General features: G+C 47.6%; 1 protein-coding gene across 2 annotated transcripts in view; it reads right to left on the reverse strand.

Annotated features, from left to right (window-relative positions):
* LOC146797825 (galectin-4-like) overlaps positions 1-14,450 on the reverse strand; it is a 37,458-nt gene extending 23,008 nt beyond the window's left edge. Inside the window, exons 1-2 of one of the 2 annotated variants that reach the window (XM_085625018.1) lie at positions 14,350-14,450; positions 407-495 (exon numbers count right to left, since the gene is read on the reverse strand). In XM_085625018.1, coding sequence (XP_085481144.1) covers positions 407-495; positions 14,350-14,394 — 134 coding nt within the window. In that variant the 5' untranslated portion in view covers positions 14,395-14,450. Of the gene's footprint in view, positions 1-406; positions 3,052-3,174; positions 5,548-14,349 lie in introns of those variants that run through there. The other variant, XM_085625019.1, reaches the window with a different exon arrangement.
* Between the last annotated feature and the right edge of the window lie 297 nt (positions 14,451-14,747).

The raw sequence follows: 14,747 nt of genomic DNA on the forward strand, positions 1-14,747 counted from the left end.
AAAGTATGTGCATAGGAAAGAAAATGTGTGATTGGCAATGAAGGTAGAGGTGGACATGTGTGAAAGTGCTGTTTCTGTGAAGTGGAGGGAATAGAAATACATTAGCTTGGTTAAGAAGATTGAGGGGAGGAAGAATATGAGGGAATTAAAGACCAATCTATCCAATATGTCTCGCCAGAAATAGACAAGAAGAGAGGAATCCCAATGCAGCATCGGTGCCTGCTATTTTGATCCCTACTGATTTGTTGCTGGTTTCCTGTGCTGCTCCACACTCTTAACTCCTCGACACGACAAAGCTGGCATTAGTCCAGAACCAGGTTGACTCAGTGGGATTGATGTCAAGACTGGTATCGCTGCAAAGACCTATATCACAGAGCAAAAACAACCAAGCTGTGGGTGCACTTACCTCTCCATCTTGGGTGGAGCGGTGCCTTGGATGGTGAAGATCATTCCTGGGTGACATCCTCCTTGGATCTCAGCAGAGTAAGGAATAGCCTGGAAGAAAGCCAGATTGGGAGAGATATGATAACCACCTGCTATTGGTCAAAATATCCTTCCACGGCCTATGCTGCACCAGTCATGCATCACCTCACCATTTTTTGACACTCATTTGTATTGAGTGTGTTGGTATTAACAAGCATTTCAAAGGATCTGCATCTGATACATAATATAAGTAGAAATTAACATAAAGAATATTTGAAATGGTCCTTGAAATGCAACATGCAAGCAATTATAATCCCAGGCATGGGAATTGATGGGCTCGAAGAAGTTGAGGCTAGTGGCAGGATGTGACTTGCTGAACAACCAGCTCGTCTAGTGGGCGTCACTTCACCTTTTACATCCACATACCTTCATTTGTAGAATTTCCCTCCTGCCTTCTTTTACCCTCAACTTATAGTTGGATAATGAAACTTGGGCGAGTGGAATGAAAAAAGCCTTCCAATCACTGGCCATTCAAATGTAGGTGCAAAACAGAAAATGCATGCCTAGATCTCCCGGCTTTAGAATCCTCATCAATAAAAAATGTCACTACGCCTTAAAAGAGTTCAGAAGACTCATCAAGTTACTAAATGTAGATGTCCCCTAGCTTATTTCCTATTCTCAAAGAGCGGGGACAAGTCAAAGTTGGGAAGGTGTTCACCAGAACTAAGTGAGGTGCTGCTTCTGAGCTCCATAAGGAATTCCTCCACCCTGGAAATGCTTTTCCACTAACAGAGGCCTTATTCATATGTCAATTATTTATATAGCGATATATGACAAACATGGAGATTCACAATAGTTTCATTACCACCCAGCTCTGTGGTCTACAATGAACTGATATTGGAAGGATATCAAGTTGGTCTGCCGGGTATCAGTTTAGAGGTCGCTTGTTTACCCCTTAGATTATTGCATCAAGCGTTCAACCCCCTGAGCTAGCCTGTTCTACTTAAGTAGGTGGGCCGTAACTGGATGAGATAGGTAGACAAAGAGCGCGTCCAGGGAGTTAAGTCAACTGATGAAATGAACAGGTTAAATGTGATTAGAGTCAGGACAGTGCGGGATTAAGCCCTGTGGAGGCCCCTAGGCAGTCGAAATTTCAGGGGCCCCCACGCAAATTATCTCCTAATATGTTTTTAATTTTACCAACCAACAATTTTAAGAAACCAATTTTATTACACAAATCTAAACATTACATGAATACACTATGTTCTCTATAGAGTCTTTAATGTACAGTTTTTGTTTCTTTGAGTTGATAAAAAAAAATTCTATCTTTTGGAAACAATTCAAGAAAGCTTGATTGTAATTTTCTTTCAAGATCAAACCAATATTATTTTGATCCATTGTCGTGGGGCCCCTGAAAGGAGTGGGGCCCATAGGCCGGTGCCTACTTTGCCTATTTGGTAATCCGAAGTGCGTCCGGAGTGTTTGTGAAGGCTTGCTAAAGCCGTTGCTGTCTGCACTGGGAAACACTGCTATTGAAGGGAATGCCGCGTTGAATTACGTATTCAGAAACTCGTGTTGCCTTCAATGCTGTGGAAAAATCTAGACACGCCTCTTCCCAAGCAAACAATGTTAATTTACCACATTGCTGAAATAAATTAGAGGAGGGGTGGGGTGGATCGTGTAGCCGGATTAACTCTGCCCCTAGCCCCTGCAGCTATAAATATATAGGTTTTCTTTTTCTCTCGCTTTCTCTTGCATTGGACTAGCTCAAAATGGGCTCCCTTAAGCTCGCCAAACTTCCTATAATGGCGGAACCTGACTGAATCGGACCTTATTATACACAGACGCGCAGGCTTCAAAAGCACACAAAGAAAGCTGTCAACTTTTCCTGGTGGAATATAGTGCCACTCCCAAAACTGTGTGGTTAACCACTGACTCCATGGAATCTCCTGAACAGAGGAAACAGTCATCCCACAGCACAATAATAACAGATATCTTTACTTACATGCTACTCCATTTTGTATTCAACCAGGAGAATGCAATATTGCTTAAAGAGTTGTACTGGGGCAAGACAATCCTGGCCGAGGGGTGGGCAACTCCTTAATACATACTGAACCAATTATGCATTTAACTCCGAGGTGCAGGTTTCCAGCCAGTATAAGCAGCACTGAGTGGAGGAACAAGTTCCATTTCAATGTCTATAGCATATGAAATGCATCTTTGGCTATTAACTTTGCAGATCGCCTTCAACAGTGGTGGCTCCTCCGCTAAAGCGGTGGAGCGTAGCCCCACTGAGCAGGCTAACAAGGATAACATAAAATGATAATAACTCATTGTTATCATTTTTTTCCGTCCTTGCTCAGCTGGGTTGGGGTGGGGCAGGGCTGCTCTGCTTACAGAGCATGGCAGGAGTGGTTTGCCCAATCGAAGTGTGCAAGACGCTTTGGCTGGCGCGCCCTTTGCATGTTCTGCATCAGGCTGCATTACAACTTGGGTGCAGAACATGCCCAGCCTCCCATTCCCTGGCTGAGCATCGAACCACGGCGCTCAGACCAATAACTACGCTGCATTGCAGCGCTGTGATTGGCTACGAGGAGCCTAGAAGCTGGGTGCTTCCTGTTTCCTGCCCTGGAAGCGGGCAAAGAGAAACGAGAGGTGGCAGCAACAGGTAAGTGTTTTGATTTGATTTTTTCATTTCTTCACTCCTTCCCCACGGGACCCGACCCCCCAACGCCGTTAAATACCAGTCACCACTGGTTTTCAATCACAATCACATTCCTGCCCAGACCTGGCCATTACAGTCTTTCTGCCCATCTCTCTGCTTGTTTTATTAGAAATGTAGGCCCAGTAGAGAACTATGTGATGACAGAGCGCAAAAGAGCTACCCTGATTCCTCTCTCTGCCCCATCCCTGCCTGACAGCTGCATGCCCAACAGGGAGAGATCTTAGGCCCTTGCCCAAGGTGGGAGGGATCAGGTTCACCCTTTGCTTGGACGAGAGAAAGTTGCAAACTGTCATGATTACAAACAGAGGCAGTCTACACAAGAACGACCCATAAGGTCCTGCCTGATGCAAATGAATGAGGGAGTCCCTCCTCCTTGCTGGAAGGACCGGTGTAGCATATTAGCAGAGTTACCTTTGCATGAGACCTAAACGGAGGAGCTATCTATGTGGTCAAGCAGCATGAATTGACTGAGGAAACATATCTAGTAATGCCAATTACCCAAGTTACCTACCCAAAACAAGAGCAACTAACACCAAGTTTTTTTTACAGAGTTTAAAGGAGGCTTCTTGTAAGGCTTTGGAGGGTGACATCTGAAGTGCAACCAGTGCCATGTGTAGATTTTAGGGTCGGAGCCTCTTACGAACCATTGGTCTCCAAAAGACCCACAGAGGAACCCCCTGGGTAACATGGCGCAAAGAGCTGCGCTGACTACAGAACCCGCTCAATGCCCAGCCTCCATAAATACTAGTATAGATGCCCACTTAACTACAAGTGTAGATAAAGCGAAGCCTAACTTCAACTTCTACTGCAAGAAAAGAAGGACAGCAAAGAAGGGACAGATATCACCAGACTGCAAGACATCTCAAGGTACCAAGGGAAGATGAAACATCATTCTACAACACTTAACAAAAGGCAGTGGTGGGACAGAGAAAGAGCTTTTACACGTAGTAGTCACATTTTGAATGTTCAACGATTTAAAAGCATGTCTGAAATACCAGGCAAAATGGACGCCTACCGCAAAAGGTCAGAGTTACTACGAGAAAAGATCAACCTTATAAAAAAACATTCCGAAGGAAGGTTTTGCCAGAAACTGTTGGCATAGTTAATAAGATTAGCTTGTGAGATTTTCTACAAAATACACATCTAAATACAAGGCCAAACAGCTTTAGATTGCACTTATGTAGCTCGAGTAACTCGTGGAAAATGCATGTGGCAATCTATAGGCGATCCTGCCTGGTTTCAAACATATGTACTTCCTACATCAATGATCAAATGTGTAAGAAGAGTTTGTGCCTCCTGTATCATGTACACAAAATCTCCTTACACAACATATACTGAAACTGTGAACACCAGTAACAAAAGTTTGGATGGCAGAGAGAACCAGGTGTACTACAGAGACCGGGACAATGTGAAATCAGACATGACATTGATATGTTGACATGTTGACACTAACAGATAGACCAGGAGTGCTCTAAAAGCCTCAGCCCTAGCAAGCAGGCCAGGATTGAGAGAAATGGTAACAACACAGCCATACAGGAGACTTCCTGCATGGCAGGGTCTTTAAAACCATGGAGTGAGCACAACAAATCAACGGGAAAAGTATCAAATAAATACTCTACGGTGGTCGGCCAGTCTACTCCGATTTGTAGCATTAAGGCCCATGTCCACTGACGCAACCCACCTCGATCTCGAAATGACCTGATGATGGCAGGCTGCTCCACTCTCCCACAAACCTTAAATTGTCTACACCGCCTGTCAGTGATATGACCAACAAAACAGGATGATGGTTGCAAGGCTCAGGTTCCCCTCTGGAGACATCTGCTTTGAAAACCCACAGACTGCCAAACAGGCACTGGACAGTGGTCCCCATTGACAGGAATGTATCACGGCCATGAGAAACCAGGAACTCAGCAATGACCTTGGAACGTTTCCTAATATGGATGGCAAGTATACACAAACATTGGTTTGGTGGAAGTTTTTGATGATCCAGACCCCTTACTGGTATGATTTGTCTCCAAAAATCCATGATGTTCTTTCCAAACTTTTGCAGATTGCAAAGCTTTAGTTGTGGAAAAATCCTGCTCGGGCAGACAAAATCCCAGCTAAAAACTGCATTTTTGGGCAACTAGTCTGAATGCAAGGGAATTGAGGAGGAAAATTCTTCAAAGCTGCTTTTGCAAGACTTTTCACTTACAGGAGAAGTTTTTTGAGGAGGTTAAACAATGCAGGCTTTGCAACGTTTCCAATCTTGCCAATTTGGCAGAATTGTGCAGCCAAAACTTAAATTTGCTCGTATTGGTGCACCATGCCCTTGGATAAACCAGCAAGACTGAAGCAGCACGAAGAACACAACACTTGTAAATGGCATATAGCGTGCTATGCAAAAACTGTACAGCAATGCAGTGAATTAATGTAATGTATTTATGAAATAAGAGGTTCTCCCAGAAAAAAGCTGGTTGTAATACCAAGATTAAATCGGTGGCAGCAACAATTATTAAATATATCACTGGTGAAGACAATAGGTGGTGACATGGGCGACATAATGACACAACATTGGATACAATTTGTATTTGAAGTTTTTTATGTAGAAAATAATATATCATTGACTGAGGCCCAAGGACAAAAGTCTGGGTAGAGGGTGTCGAAATGCCATGCACACCCTTGAGGCAGTAAAGCTGTGCCTTAAAGAGGGACATGACCGCTGAAAGGAGGGACCAGTCCAAAGTTCGCTCAATAAGCACATTTAGGGGGATTCTAATCCAAAGGATCTTAAATTACATGTGGCTATGGGTGGTTAGGAACTGGAAGTGGGTTGAGGTCTGAAGAGTTAGGTGGTCATGTTAGTACATAACCTAAGAGGTATCAGAAACTGCCTTGAATTCATGGAGGAGTAGTTTAAAGAATGGCGCGTGCTCAGTCAGTGCCCTGCCAACTTGGTGGCAGTAGGGAGAGAGGTGTCTAGGAGAGGTAGTGTTGATCAGTGTACAGCTAGCAACATTGAGGATTTTGGCCGAGATGAAATACTGAAGGAGACTGACTGGGAGGATGTTTTGGTGGTTAAGCTTACTTGTAACCTCGGCGACCACTCATGTTTGCAAGTGTAAAACAGTAGGCGGGGTAAACCTTACAAATGTTCAATGGATTGGAACTTGGTTGCAGCCACATCGCATGTGATAAAGCAAGCTAGACTCATGGTGAGGCAAATTAAATGTAATGCTCACATTTTTGGCAGATGGAGAGGATGTGAGTGTGTAAGGGAGGAGGGAAGAAGATCCAGGAGGAAAAAAGTGGGGGCAGGGGCTACTAGCAAGTAGAATTATTTACTCCTTGGAGGAGTTATGCATGGTAGATTCAAGTGTCAAATAGCTGTAAGAAAGATTCCAGAATGAAGGCGAGAGGTAATGGATGGTAAGAAGGTTGTGTTTCACCCATAAAGAGAACATGGGGGAAGGAGTGGTTAGTGTAATTAGTGGAAAATGAGTGCACTCAAACCTCAACCCTTGAAGCATGCGAATGGCAGTAAAGAGCAAAGAAACACAAAGATGAAGCTATGTCAGCAACAACTACTACAAGTAAAGAAGGATGCAGGAAATAGGTTCACTAAAAAACATAAAAGTGGTACAAGAAAAATTCCCCATCTACATATGCACTTTAGTATGGTCTATATGAATACCCCTATTAAATGTAAAGGTATTTATATAGACCACTACGGGTATCTCAGCGCTGTACTCATACCGCTGAAGGAACCCTTCCTGGCTTTCCATGTGAGGTGTCCACTCCTGGGCACACCCATGGTGAGGCCAGGCATCCCAGCGCTGTTGGGGCTGTTGTGGAGATTAAGCAAGCTATTGCCCAGAGTTGCAGCATGGGACCCATGATTAGAATAGGCACTGAGGCGAGAATATCCGGTCCACGAAATTTATAGCCCAAGACCCTGCCGCGGCGGGAATCGAACCCTGGTGCCAGACCAGTGCTCTGCATCGAGGTCTGCCGCTCTAACCATTGAGCCACACTTCTCCACTTACTATTCTTAAATGAATAGTATACGAAGTAAATAGTGAATATATGTATACCGTGTTTTCTATTGACACAGTATATTTTTGCCCACTGATATATACACAACTTGGTTCCAAGTGAAAGAAAGGAACATCAAATGTGACAGACCCATGGCCAATCCTGGGCTACTGATTTGAGGTACCAGATGTCTCACACACACATGTGCATGAAGGGCAACATTGAAGTTCCAACTATTGTTCCAGCGGTGACTGTGTTTCTTTGGTGCCAGAGCATTGCTCATTTATGAAAACATACAAAGTCTTGATTACACATTGTCAATGACGTCCTTTTGTGCTCGGCATTTCACAACAATGATAGAATTCTGGTGTAATGTGGCTTCTCTACTCTCTGCTACTTTGGAGGGTTTTGGTTGGGAAAACGGAAGAAATTAGTGTTGTGGTGATCGAATCAGGTTTGAAGATCTCAACTGGAAGTGGCCCAGTGGGTGGCATTTAGGGAGCAATGCCTCTTATTATAACCATATCTCTTATAACCCGCTGGACGGGGGGAACATCAAACACCTTAATTTGTCGAGGGGTGAAGCTTTTAATTCTGATCGTCTCACTTTTAAGAAAAGCGGACATTGAACCTACAAATAAAGTTACAAATGAGTTGGAAAACTCTGCATAAACCCAGATACAATGATGCATGGTTTGTGAAATTGTTTTAACTTGTGTTTTAATAATTTTTAATATCATGCTTTACGGTTGTAAAAAACCAAATAAAGAATTTTCACTGCCATATCTCTTAATGGACTGACAGAAAATAAAATGCACGTATGGCACAATGCATGCTCTTTTAGAACCACACATATTCCTTCATAGGATGACAACGGTGACCCATTTAGAATGATTCTTTAGAATTTAGAATCTTATTTACACGTGAAAAGTATATCTTTGCACATTGGTTTGACCCACCAAAAGCAGATCTGAAAAGCTGACCTATGAATGGTTTGGCCTTGGCGTGACATTCTTATTTCACTGTGTACACTAATTTTAGGGTTTTTTCCTTAAAGAGTGGGCCTCTGCTGAATATTTAACACAATCATGAGTGGGGCAGGCCTACAACGGGTGAGCTCTAGAAGTAGAGAAATAGGCTGTGTTTCTCTGGGTACAAGCACAATGGGGCATGTCAACAAGGCAGCACTATAAAATTATCGCTACTTTTGCGGACGTTTTCGGACGAAAAGTGGCGATAATTTTGTTGCTTTATCAGCAAGGTCACGCTATCGCGTGAATCCTTGCCTTAGCGCCCTTTCCCTTAACGCCCAGCTTTGCATCTCTAATGAGATGCAAAGTGGGCCTTCCTTCCCAAAATAACTGGACAAATGTCGCTAGCCGACTTTTCTCCAACTATCAATGGGCGTGCTAACAAGCATAGCGATAAGAAAATTAGCGCTAACCGTGGTTATCACTACTTTCCTTACGCCTGCTTTCAGGTTGACTTAGCCAGTATATCCAATAAAAGGTGGATATAATGGCTAAGTCCACCCTGCCCTATCAACAAGCTATCGCCAAATGTTGTGCGATTATCGCTGGATTTCCAGCGATAATCGCACATTTGGCAACTTGCGCCTGGAATTTTATCGCTGTTGAGATAAGCGTTGCTGATAGCATGCTATCTCAGCGATAAAATTCGGCGTTAGCCGGCGATAATTATCCTAGCGCTACGTGCGTTTAGCGTGAATTATCGCCGGTTGTTGATGATAGGCCCCAATATGCCTCAATTTCTAACACACCACCAGGGCATGGGATTTCGATAGGAGGGGCACTATGAATTATATTTTGCCACCTATATACTTGCTGCTTCGAAAACAATATTGGTGGCAATATCACATTCCCATAATACCAGCCCTGCTCACCCATGTTTGCGGGCACTCAGTGTGCTGTACCTCTTCCTAAAGATACACCACAAATATGTCCGTTAAATTGCATCTCATACAGTCCAGTTCCATTACAGAGTTGACCCTCAAAATTCCCCTCTGCCACATCAAAGGTGGCAACAATACTTTTGAACAGTGACACCTCCATTACTACCCGCAGTTCAGCGAACTCCATACAAACCAATAGCCCAGTTCGAGTGCACTGAACTCCAAAAGGAAAAAAACTAGCAGCCTTGTGAAGGGCTTGTGTTACCAGTGCTCTCAGTCTGGCTATTCATTCCCTTCCACACCAAATGTACACCTACATTCTCCAAAGCTCCCTTGGGCAATCTGTTTTTCAGAGTTCCCTGTTGTTAATGCCCTCTAACCTGACAACGCCATTTTTTATGTTTCATGGACCAATATAGTGCCCTTTTTCGGACACGCCCCGGGGAGCGGCCTAGTAGTGCTTTGATACAGCACCTGTCCTGCAGAGCATGCAGGATGAACATGTGCTGATCCCTCAGTTGAGATGCCTCGTTCCTCCGGGAGTTCCTACATCATCATAGCCCGCCTGGGCCCAGCGTATACAGTAACTTTGTCAGAACACTACTGTAACTCCCTTTTCCAAGTTGGCTGTGTTCAGTTTGCTGCCGCCTTCAGGCAAAAAAATGCAACTACAAAACAGGAAGGAAGGGGAAAAGAGAAGAGTTTTGTACAAGAATCCCAGAGAAGCGCTGCACAGAGATTGGCCCAGCTAATGAGTCAGGATAATGAGACCACTGGCGGAGCACTGCAACTTTCAGGCGGCCATGATGGGTGCTGGGAACTTCAGGCAGAGCCCATCCTCATTTGAGGGAGTCCGTAGTACTGCCAGGTTAAGGTGCCCATGAGGCATGGATGCTGATGGGAATGTGTGGCAGAGCTGATGACTCCACTAAGCTGCCCTGGGAGGGGTCAAACAGGGATGTGTCTGCTACTCTGTCATGGTTTGAGGACTGAGTTACTGGTGTAGGTATTTCACTTGCCTCTACTGTACCGAATCAAGGGGCTGATTACGATGCCGTCATCGTATCAGGGAGTGGGACCGCCTGCCTACAAGGCGGCGGTCACACAAGGGTAATTACAATGCGACTGCCACCACGGCGGTCGCAATGCTTATATTTTACATTGTGGCGGGTGTTGCTGGCCGCAGCACCCGCTGCATTGTAAAAACAGGACATGTTACATATCCCTGCACTACCTGGCAGGCACCATGCGGGATATGTGCCCATTTCTGGGGTGCAGGGGGGCCTCTACAGGCCCCCAAAGTCCCTTTCAGCCTGCCTTTTCATGGCAGGCTACCCACCATGAAAAAGGCAGGCAGAAAGGGAAATCATACTCCCAAGGGCACCGCCGCTGTTGTAGGGATATGATTCCCCTCGGACGGTCTGGGGGGTCCTGGAGCCCGTCGGAACCGTGGCGATCGGTCTTCCCGACCGCCAAAGACACACCCGCCAGCGCCAGGGCGTAAAACCTGCTCACGATGGTTGTGAAACACCGACAGGCTGACGATGGCAGTTTCACCACCTTCGGAATCAGGCCCATAGGTCAAAGGTTTCACCACTCGCTCCTTCCCAGAGTCCCAAAATGCTTCTTTGTGACCCACATGAGTGTCTTCCAGACGCATGCACAGACTGTGAGCGGCTTTAACTGATATTAAAGTTTTGACCTTTTTAGCAATGGTGTAGCAAGGTTTACACTGCTCCCCAATGCCAACAAGTTAAAGTGGCACTGCCCCTGTTAGGTAGCGGAAGACAGTCACTGACAAGGCTGAGCCCATGCGCAAAACTTTAGTAAATAATTCCCTTTCACTGTATATGTTTACGTAATTAGCAATTTGTTCCCCAATCTATTTCACGTGGGGTCGGGATCTGCACTGTGCGCATTACCCAGAGGCCTAGCTATCAGCAGTGAAGCAGGTGCAGTGGCACCGGGGCTCAGCGATATAAAGAGCCCTTTGCTCCCTACTTATTGCTGAGTTTTATTGCCAAACCAGGACATGGATGGGGTGCATTGCATGGGAGCCCCTGGCACTCTGGTTATACCCAGGGCACAAGTCCTGAAAAAAGAAGTGGGGGGACGCTGATGTCACGACATGAAGTGACGTCACAAAAGGTGGCTTGCACCATCAAACTCATTGCCTCCCCTCGCTCACCCCTTAGATGCGATTGCATCAGAGAAGCCAGCGCGTTAGCGGTTCTGAATGAGCTCCGATCTCGCCCCAGAGAGGCCAAAGAGTGAATGTGTGGCTCCATTTGCTCCAGTTATCGAGCTCCCGGTAAAATAAGTGGGAGGACGCCGTCCACCCGCGTGATACCCCGACTCCAGCCCTGGTTATACCTCAGCTGGTACCACAAAACAGGGCACATTTCCACGAACGAAAGAAATCTGTGCGATATTGTGGAAAAGTATACAGGCTATTTTTACATATATGTGACGTGTAAAGGCCGGATGTGTGAATACCGAGTTATTCTTTATCCAGGGATGCAGAATTGGGAAAAAAAATGTAATGTAAAAAAAGTGAGTTCGGGCGCGCACGTCCTTCACAAGTCAGGTCTTGACTGTTTGCATATCGCCCGCCCCGCTGTATAAACTTGATTTGAAGCGCGAGGCCGGACTGTGTACTCTTAACTGGAGCTCTCTGAAGGGGGTGGAGGTAAGAATGGGCCTGTACCATGTGGCAGACCAGGCCCGTGATTGGGTGTGGCCTGTCACGGTTCCAGCCCGGCCTGCCGACATATATACCGCGAGCTCGGTGGAGTGCAGCCAGTCTGATTGTGTCGGAAGATGAATCACGTTTTGTATCTCCTGCACCACTGCCCGCCTCGCCTTCTTTATTATTAACTGTTTGGTACCACAGCCTCTCCATCTTGTAACTTCCACAACCACCGTGACGCAGTTTGCTGGGACATGCACGTCAAGAGACCATATACCTTGGCACGCGCGTCCTAGCCCGCCCCTGTCTTCCACACCCGTGAGTAGCTGTACTTTCCGACATCTGTCCCTCAACCTCAAACTTTTTGCACTGTCTCTCTATCACTCCACCTCGGACCTCTCTCCCCTCCCCCCCTCCAATCTCTCCAAGTGTTCCTCAAACTTTCTCTCCCTCCAGCCTGTTCCTCGCTCGCGCACATCTCCCACTTCTCTACCCTCTCCCGCCCCCGTAAATGTCGGTACCTCCTTCTCTTGTCCCGCCCTCTTTCCATCTCTTGTCGCTCCCCTGCCCCTCCCGGATTCTCGCTCTCTGTAAACCCTAGGATGACTCACGCCTGTGGATGGGAAACTTTCCCGGGGCAGCGGGCGTGTACGCGGCAACAAGTACAGACGCCATCTTCACAGGCCCGTCCCAGTCACAGCCCTGTCTGAGAGGCAGGGAGGGGCCGTGGGGAGGAGGGGGTGCTGTGACACCTGAGAGTTGAAATCCAGAAAGAGGTGTGTGGTGGGTGAGTCCCGGGAGCACCTGAAAGACAAAGGTACCCGAGTGGGCACGCCCGGGCTGAATGTGGCGTGGTGCCAGGGGGCAGGACCCAGCAGGGAGAACCGATCTGCTGAGCCAGTCAACATACTGGGACAATACCTGTCCGGGGCGAGAGGGAACAAAGTGAATAAGGGACAGGAGTGTGAGATGGGAACGGAGGGTGGGGGGCGAGAGAAAACAAAGTGAACAAGGGACAGGAGTGTGAGATGGGAACGGAGGGTGGGGGCGAGAGAAAACAAAGTGAACAAGGGACAGGAGTGAGATGGTGAGGGGGGCGGTGCGAGAGAAAACAAAAGGAACTAGGGAGGGGGAGAGGTGAGGAAAGGAGGGTGGGGGGCGAGAGAAGGAAACAATAGATGGGCAGGTGTGAGACGGAACTCGGACAGTAGGTGAAGAAAACGCAATAGTGGAACGGGACGGGAGTAAGACAATAGTGAGGTGGATGTGTGATATGGTAGAAAAATGGTGAAGGGGTGAGGAATGGTAACAGAGTGGGGGGTGAGGTGGGAACAGGATGGAGTAGTGAGAAGAGGCTGGAGGGACTGAGAGATGGGAAGAGAGTGGAAAGATAAGAGGAAGACACAAGTAAGGTGGATGTGAGACACAGGAGCGGGGTGCTGGGGATGGGGAACAGGGTGGAGAGGTAAGAAAGTAACAACAATGAGATGTAGGGAGACGGAAAGGAACCGGACGGATGAGTGTGAGATGGGAACTGTCTGGAGAAGGGAGAGAAAGAAAGAGCAGTGGGCGAGGAGTGCATCTTTGGACAGTCAGTGTGGAGGTAGAGGTGGGTGGGAAAGAAACAAGAGCGGGTGGAGAAGAGATGGTTGGAATAGTAATAGACACCGTAAGGGTGGATAGGTGAGGGATCAGTGCCAGGAGAGGCGAGGGACTGACGGATAGACGAGAGTCCTGCTCGGCGTGATTGACGAGTGGAATGGAGGGAGAAGGGGCGAGCGGGATTGGGAGAAGCAGAAAAGAGGAGTGAGAGAGGCGGGAGCGATAGGTGGATGGGGGACCGGGGAGGAAGCGGAGGACAGGCGGGTGAGTACATGAGTTGAGGGATGAAAAGCGGAGGAGTGACTACTTGGGGAGGAATGAGCGGTTGGAAAGTGTTACGGGGTGGGGGCAGGAGTGGAAAATCCAATGGTAGAAGGATGTGTGGGTGAGTAGACGGTGCCAGGGTGAAGCGGTAGAGCGTGGCTGACAGTGGTAAAGGGGAAGAAGCGAAGATTGTTGTGAAGGGGGCAGAGTAAAAGGGCGAGCGGCTGGGGCAGGACGAAGAGCTGACGTGTGCGGGAAAGGGATTAAGAGAACAGAGAGGGGTGAGGCGAGAGGGCGCTTGGAATGTTGATAAAAAAACTAAGTAAAAGTTATCTGTGCAGGAGCAAACTAGGCGTCCGAGTAGAAAGGTGTCTTCCTGGGAGCGATGTGTTTCAGGAAGGGGGACTGCCACCGTGAGGTGTCTCCCAGTGAGTGATACCCCTCTGGGAGGGAGTGGTGCTGCCAAGGCGTGGTGCCCCTGTGGCAGATGCGCTGCTACCGTGATGCGCTCCTGGGCAGAGGGGTCACCCCGGAATGTCAGGTCATAGTGGTGCCTCCTTGGTGAGGTGAACCTTCTGGAAGAGGAGGTGTTGGCACTGAGAGGTGCCCCTCGGGGTAGAGTGCCCTCCGGGAGGTACCATCCTGCTCCCAGGGACAGTTACAGGGAGCGGTAGGTGCGGCTCTAGCGCCCCCGGCCGCCCAGCAGGGAGTGGTACATACCGGGTTGTAGACAGGCTGCGCGCCCAGGACCTGGTAGGTAGCCATGACTGCTCTGCGCTCTCTCGTTGATCTGCACCCGGGGAAGACGTGGTCTGCACAGCGCTGCTCCGGAGCGGGGCTGGGCTCTTATACCCTCCCAGGGGCGGGGCGCCTCCCACTGTCTGGCCATCACCCACAGAGCAAGAAATTCATCATTACAGTCGAGGCCTCTATTCACCTGGTTTGCTGAAAGTGCTTTAGCTTCTCATAGGCGTGGACGCACGCACTTACTATCAGGTTCTTAACTTTTGAGAACTCTTCTCTGCCAACGTGTCGCCTCAAACAACCAAGAACTACTTCAACAGGGGGGCACTGCAACACGATGACATCATTACAAAATTAGGGGGTATACCTTAACA

This window comes from Triturus cristatus, chromosome 9, assembly GCF_964204655.1.
Source record: "Triturus cristatus chromosome 9, aTriCri1.1, whole genome shotgun sequence".
NCBI classification, from domain to species: Eukaryota; Metazoa; Chordata; class Amphibia; order Caudata; family Salamandridae; genus Triturus; species Triturus cristatus.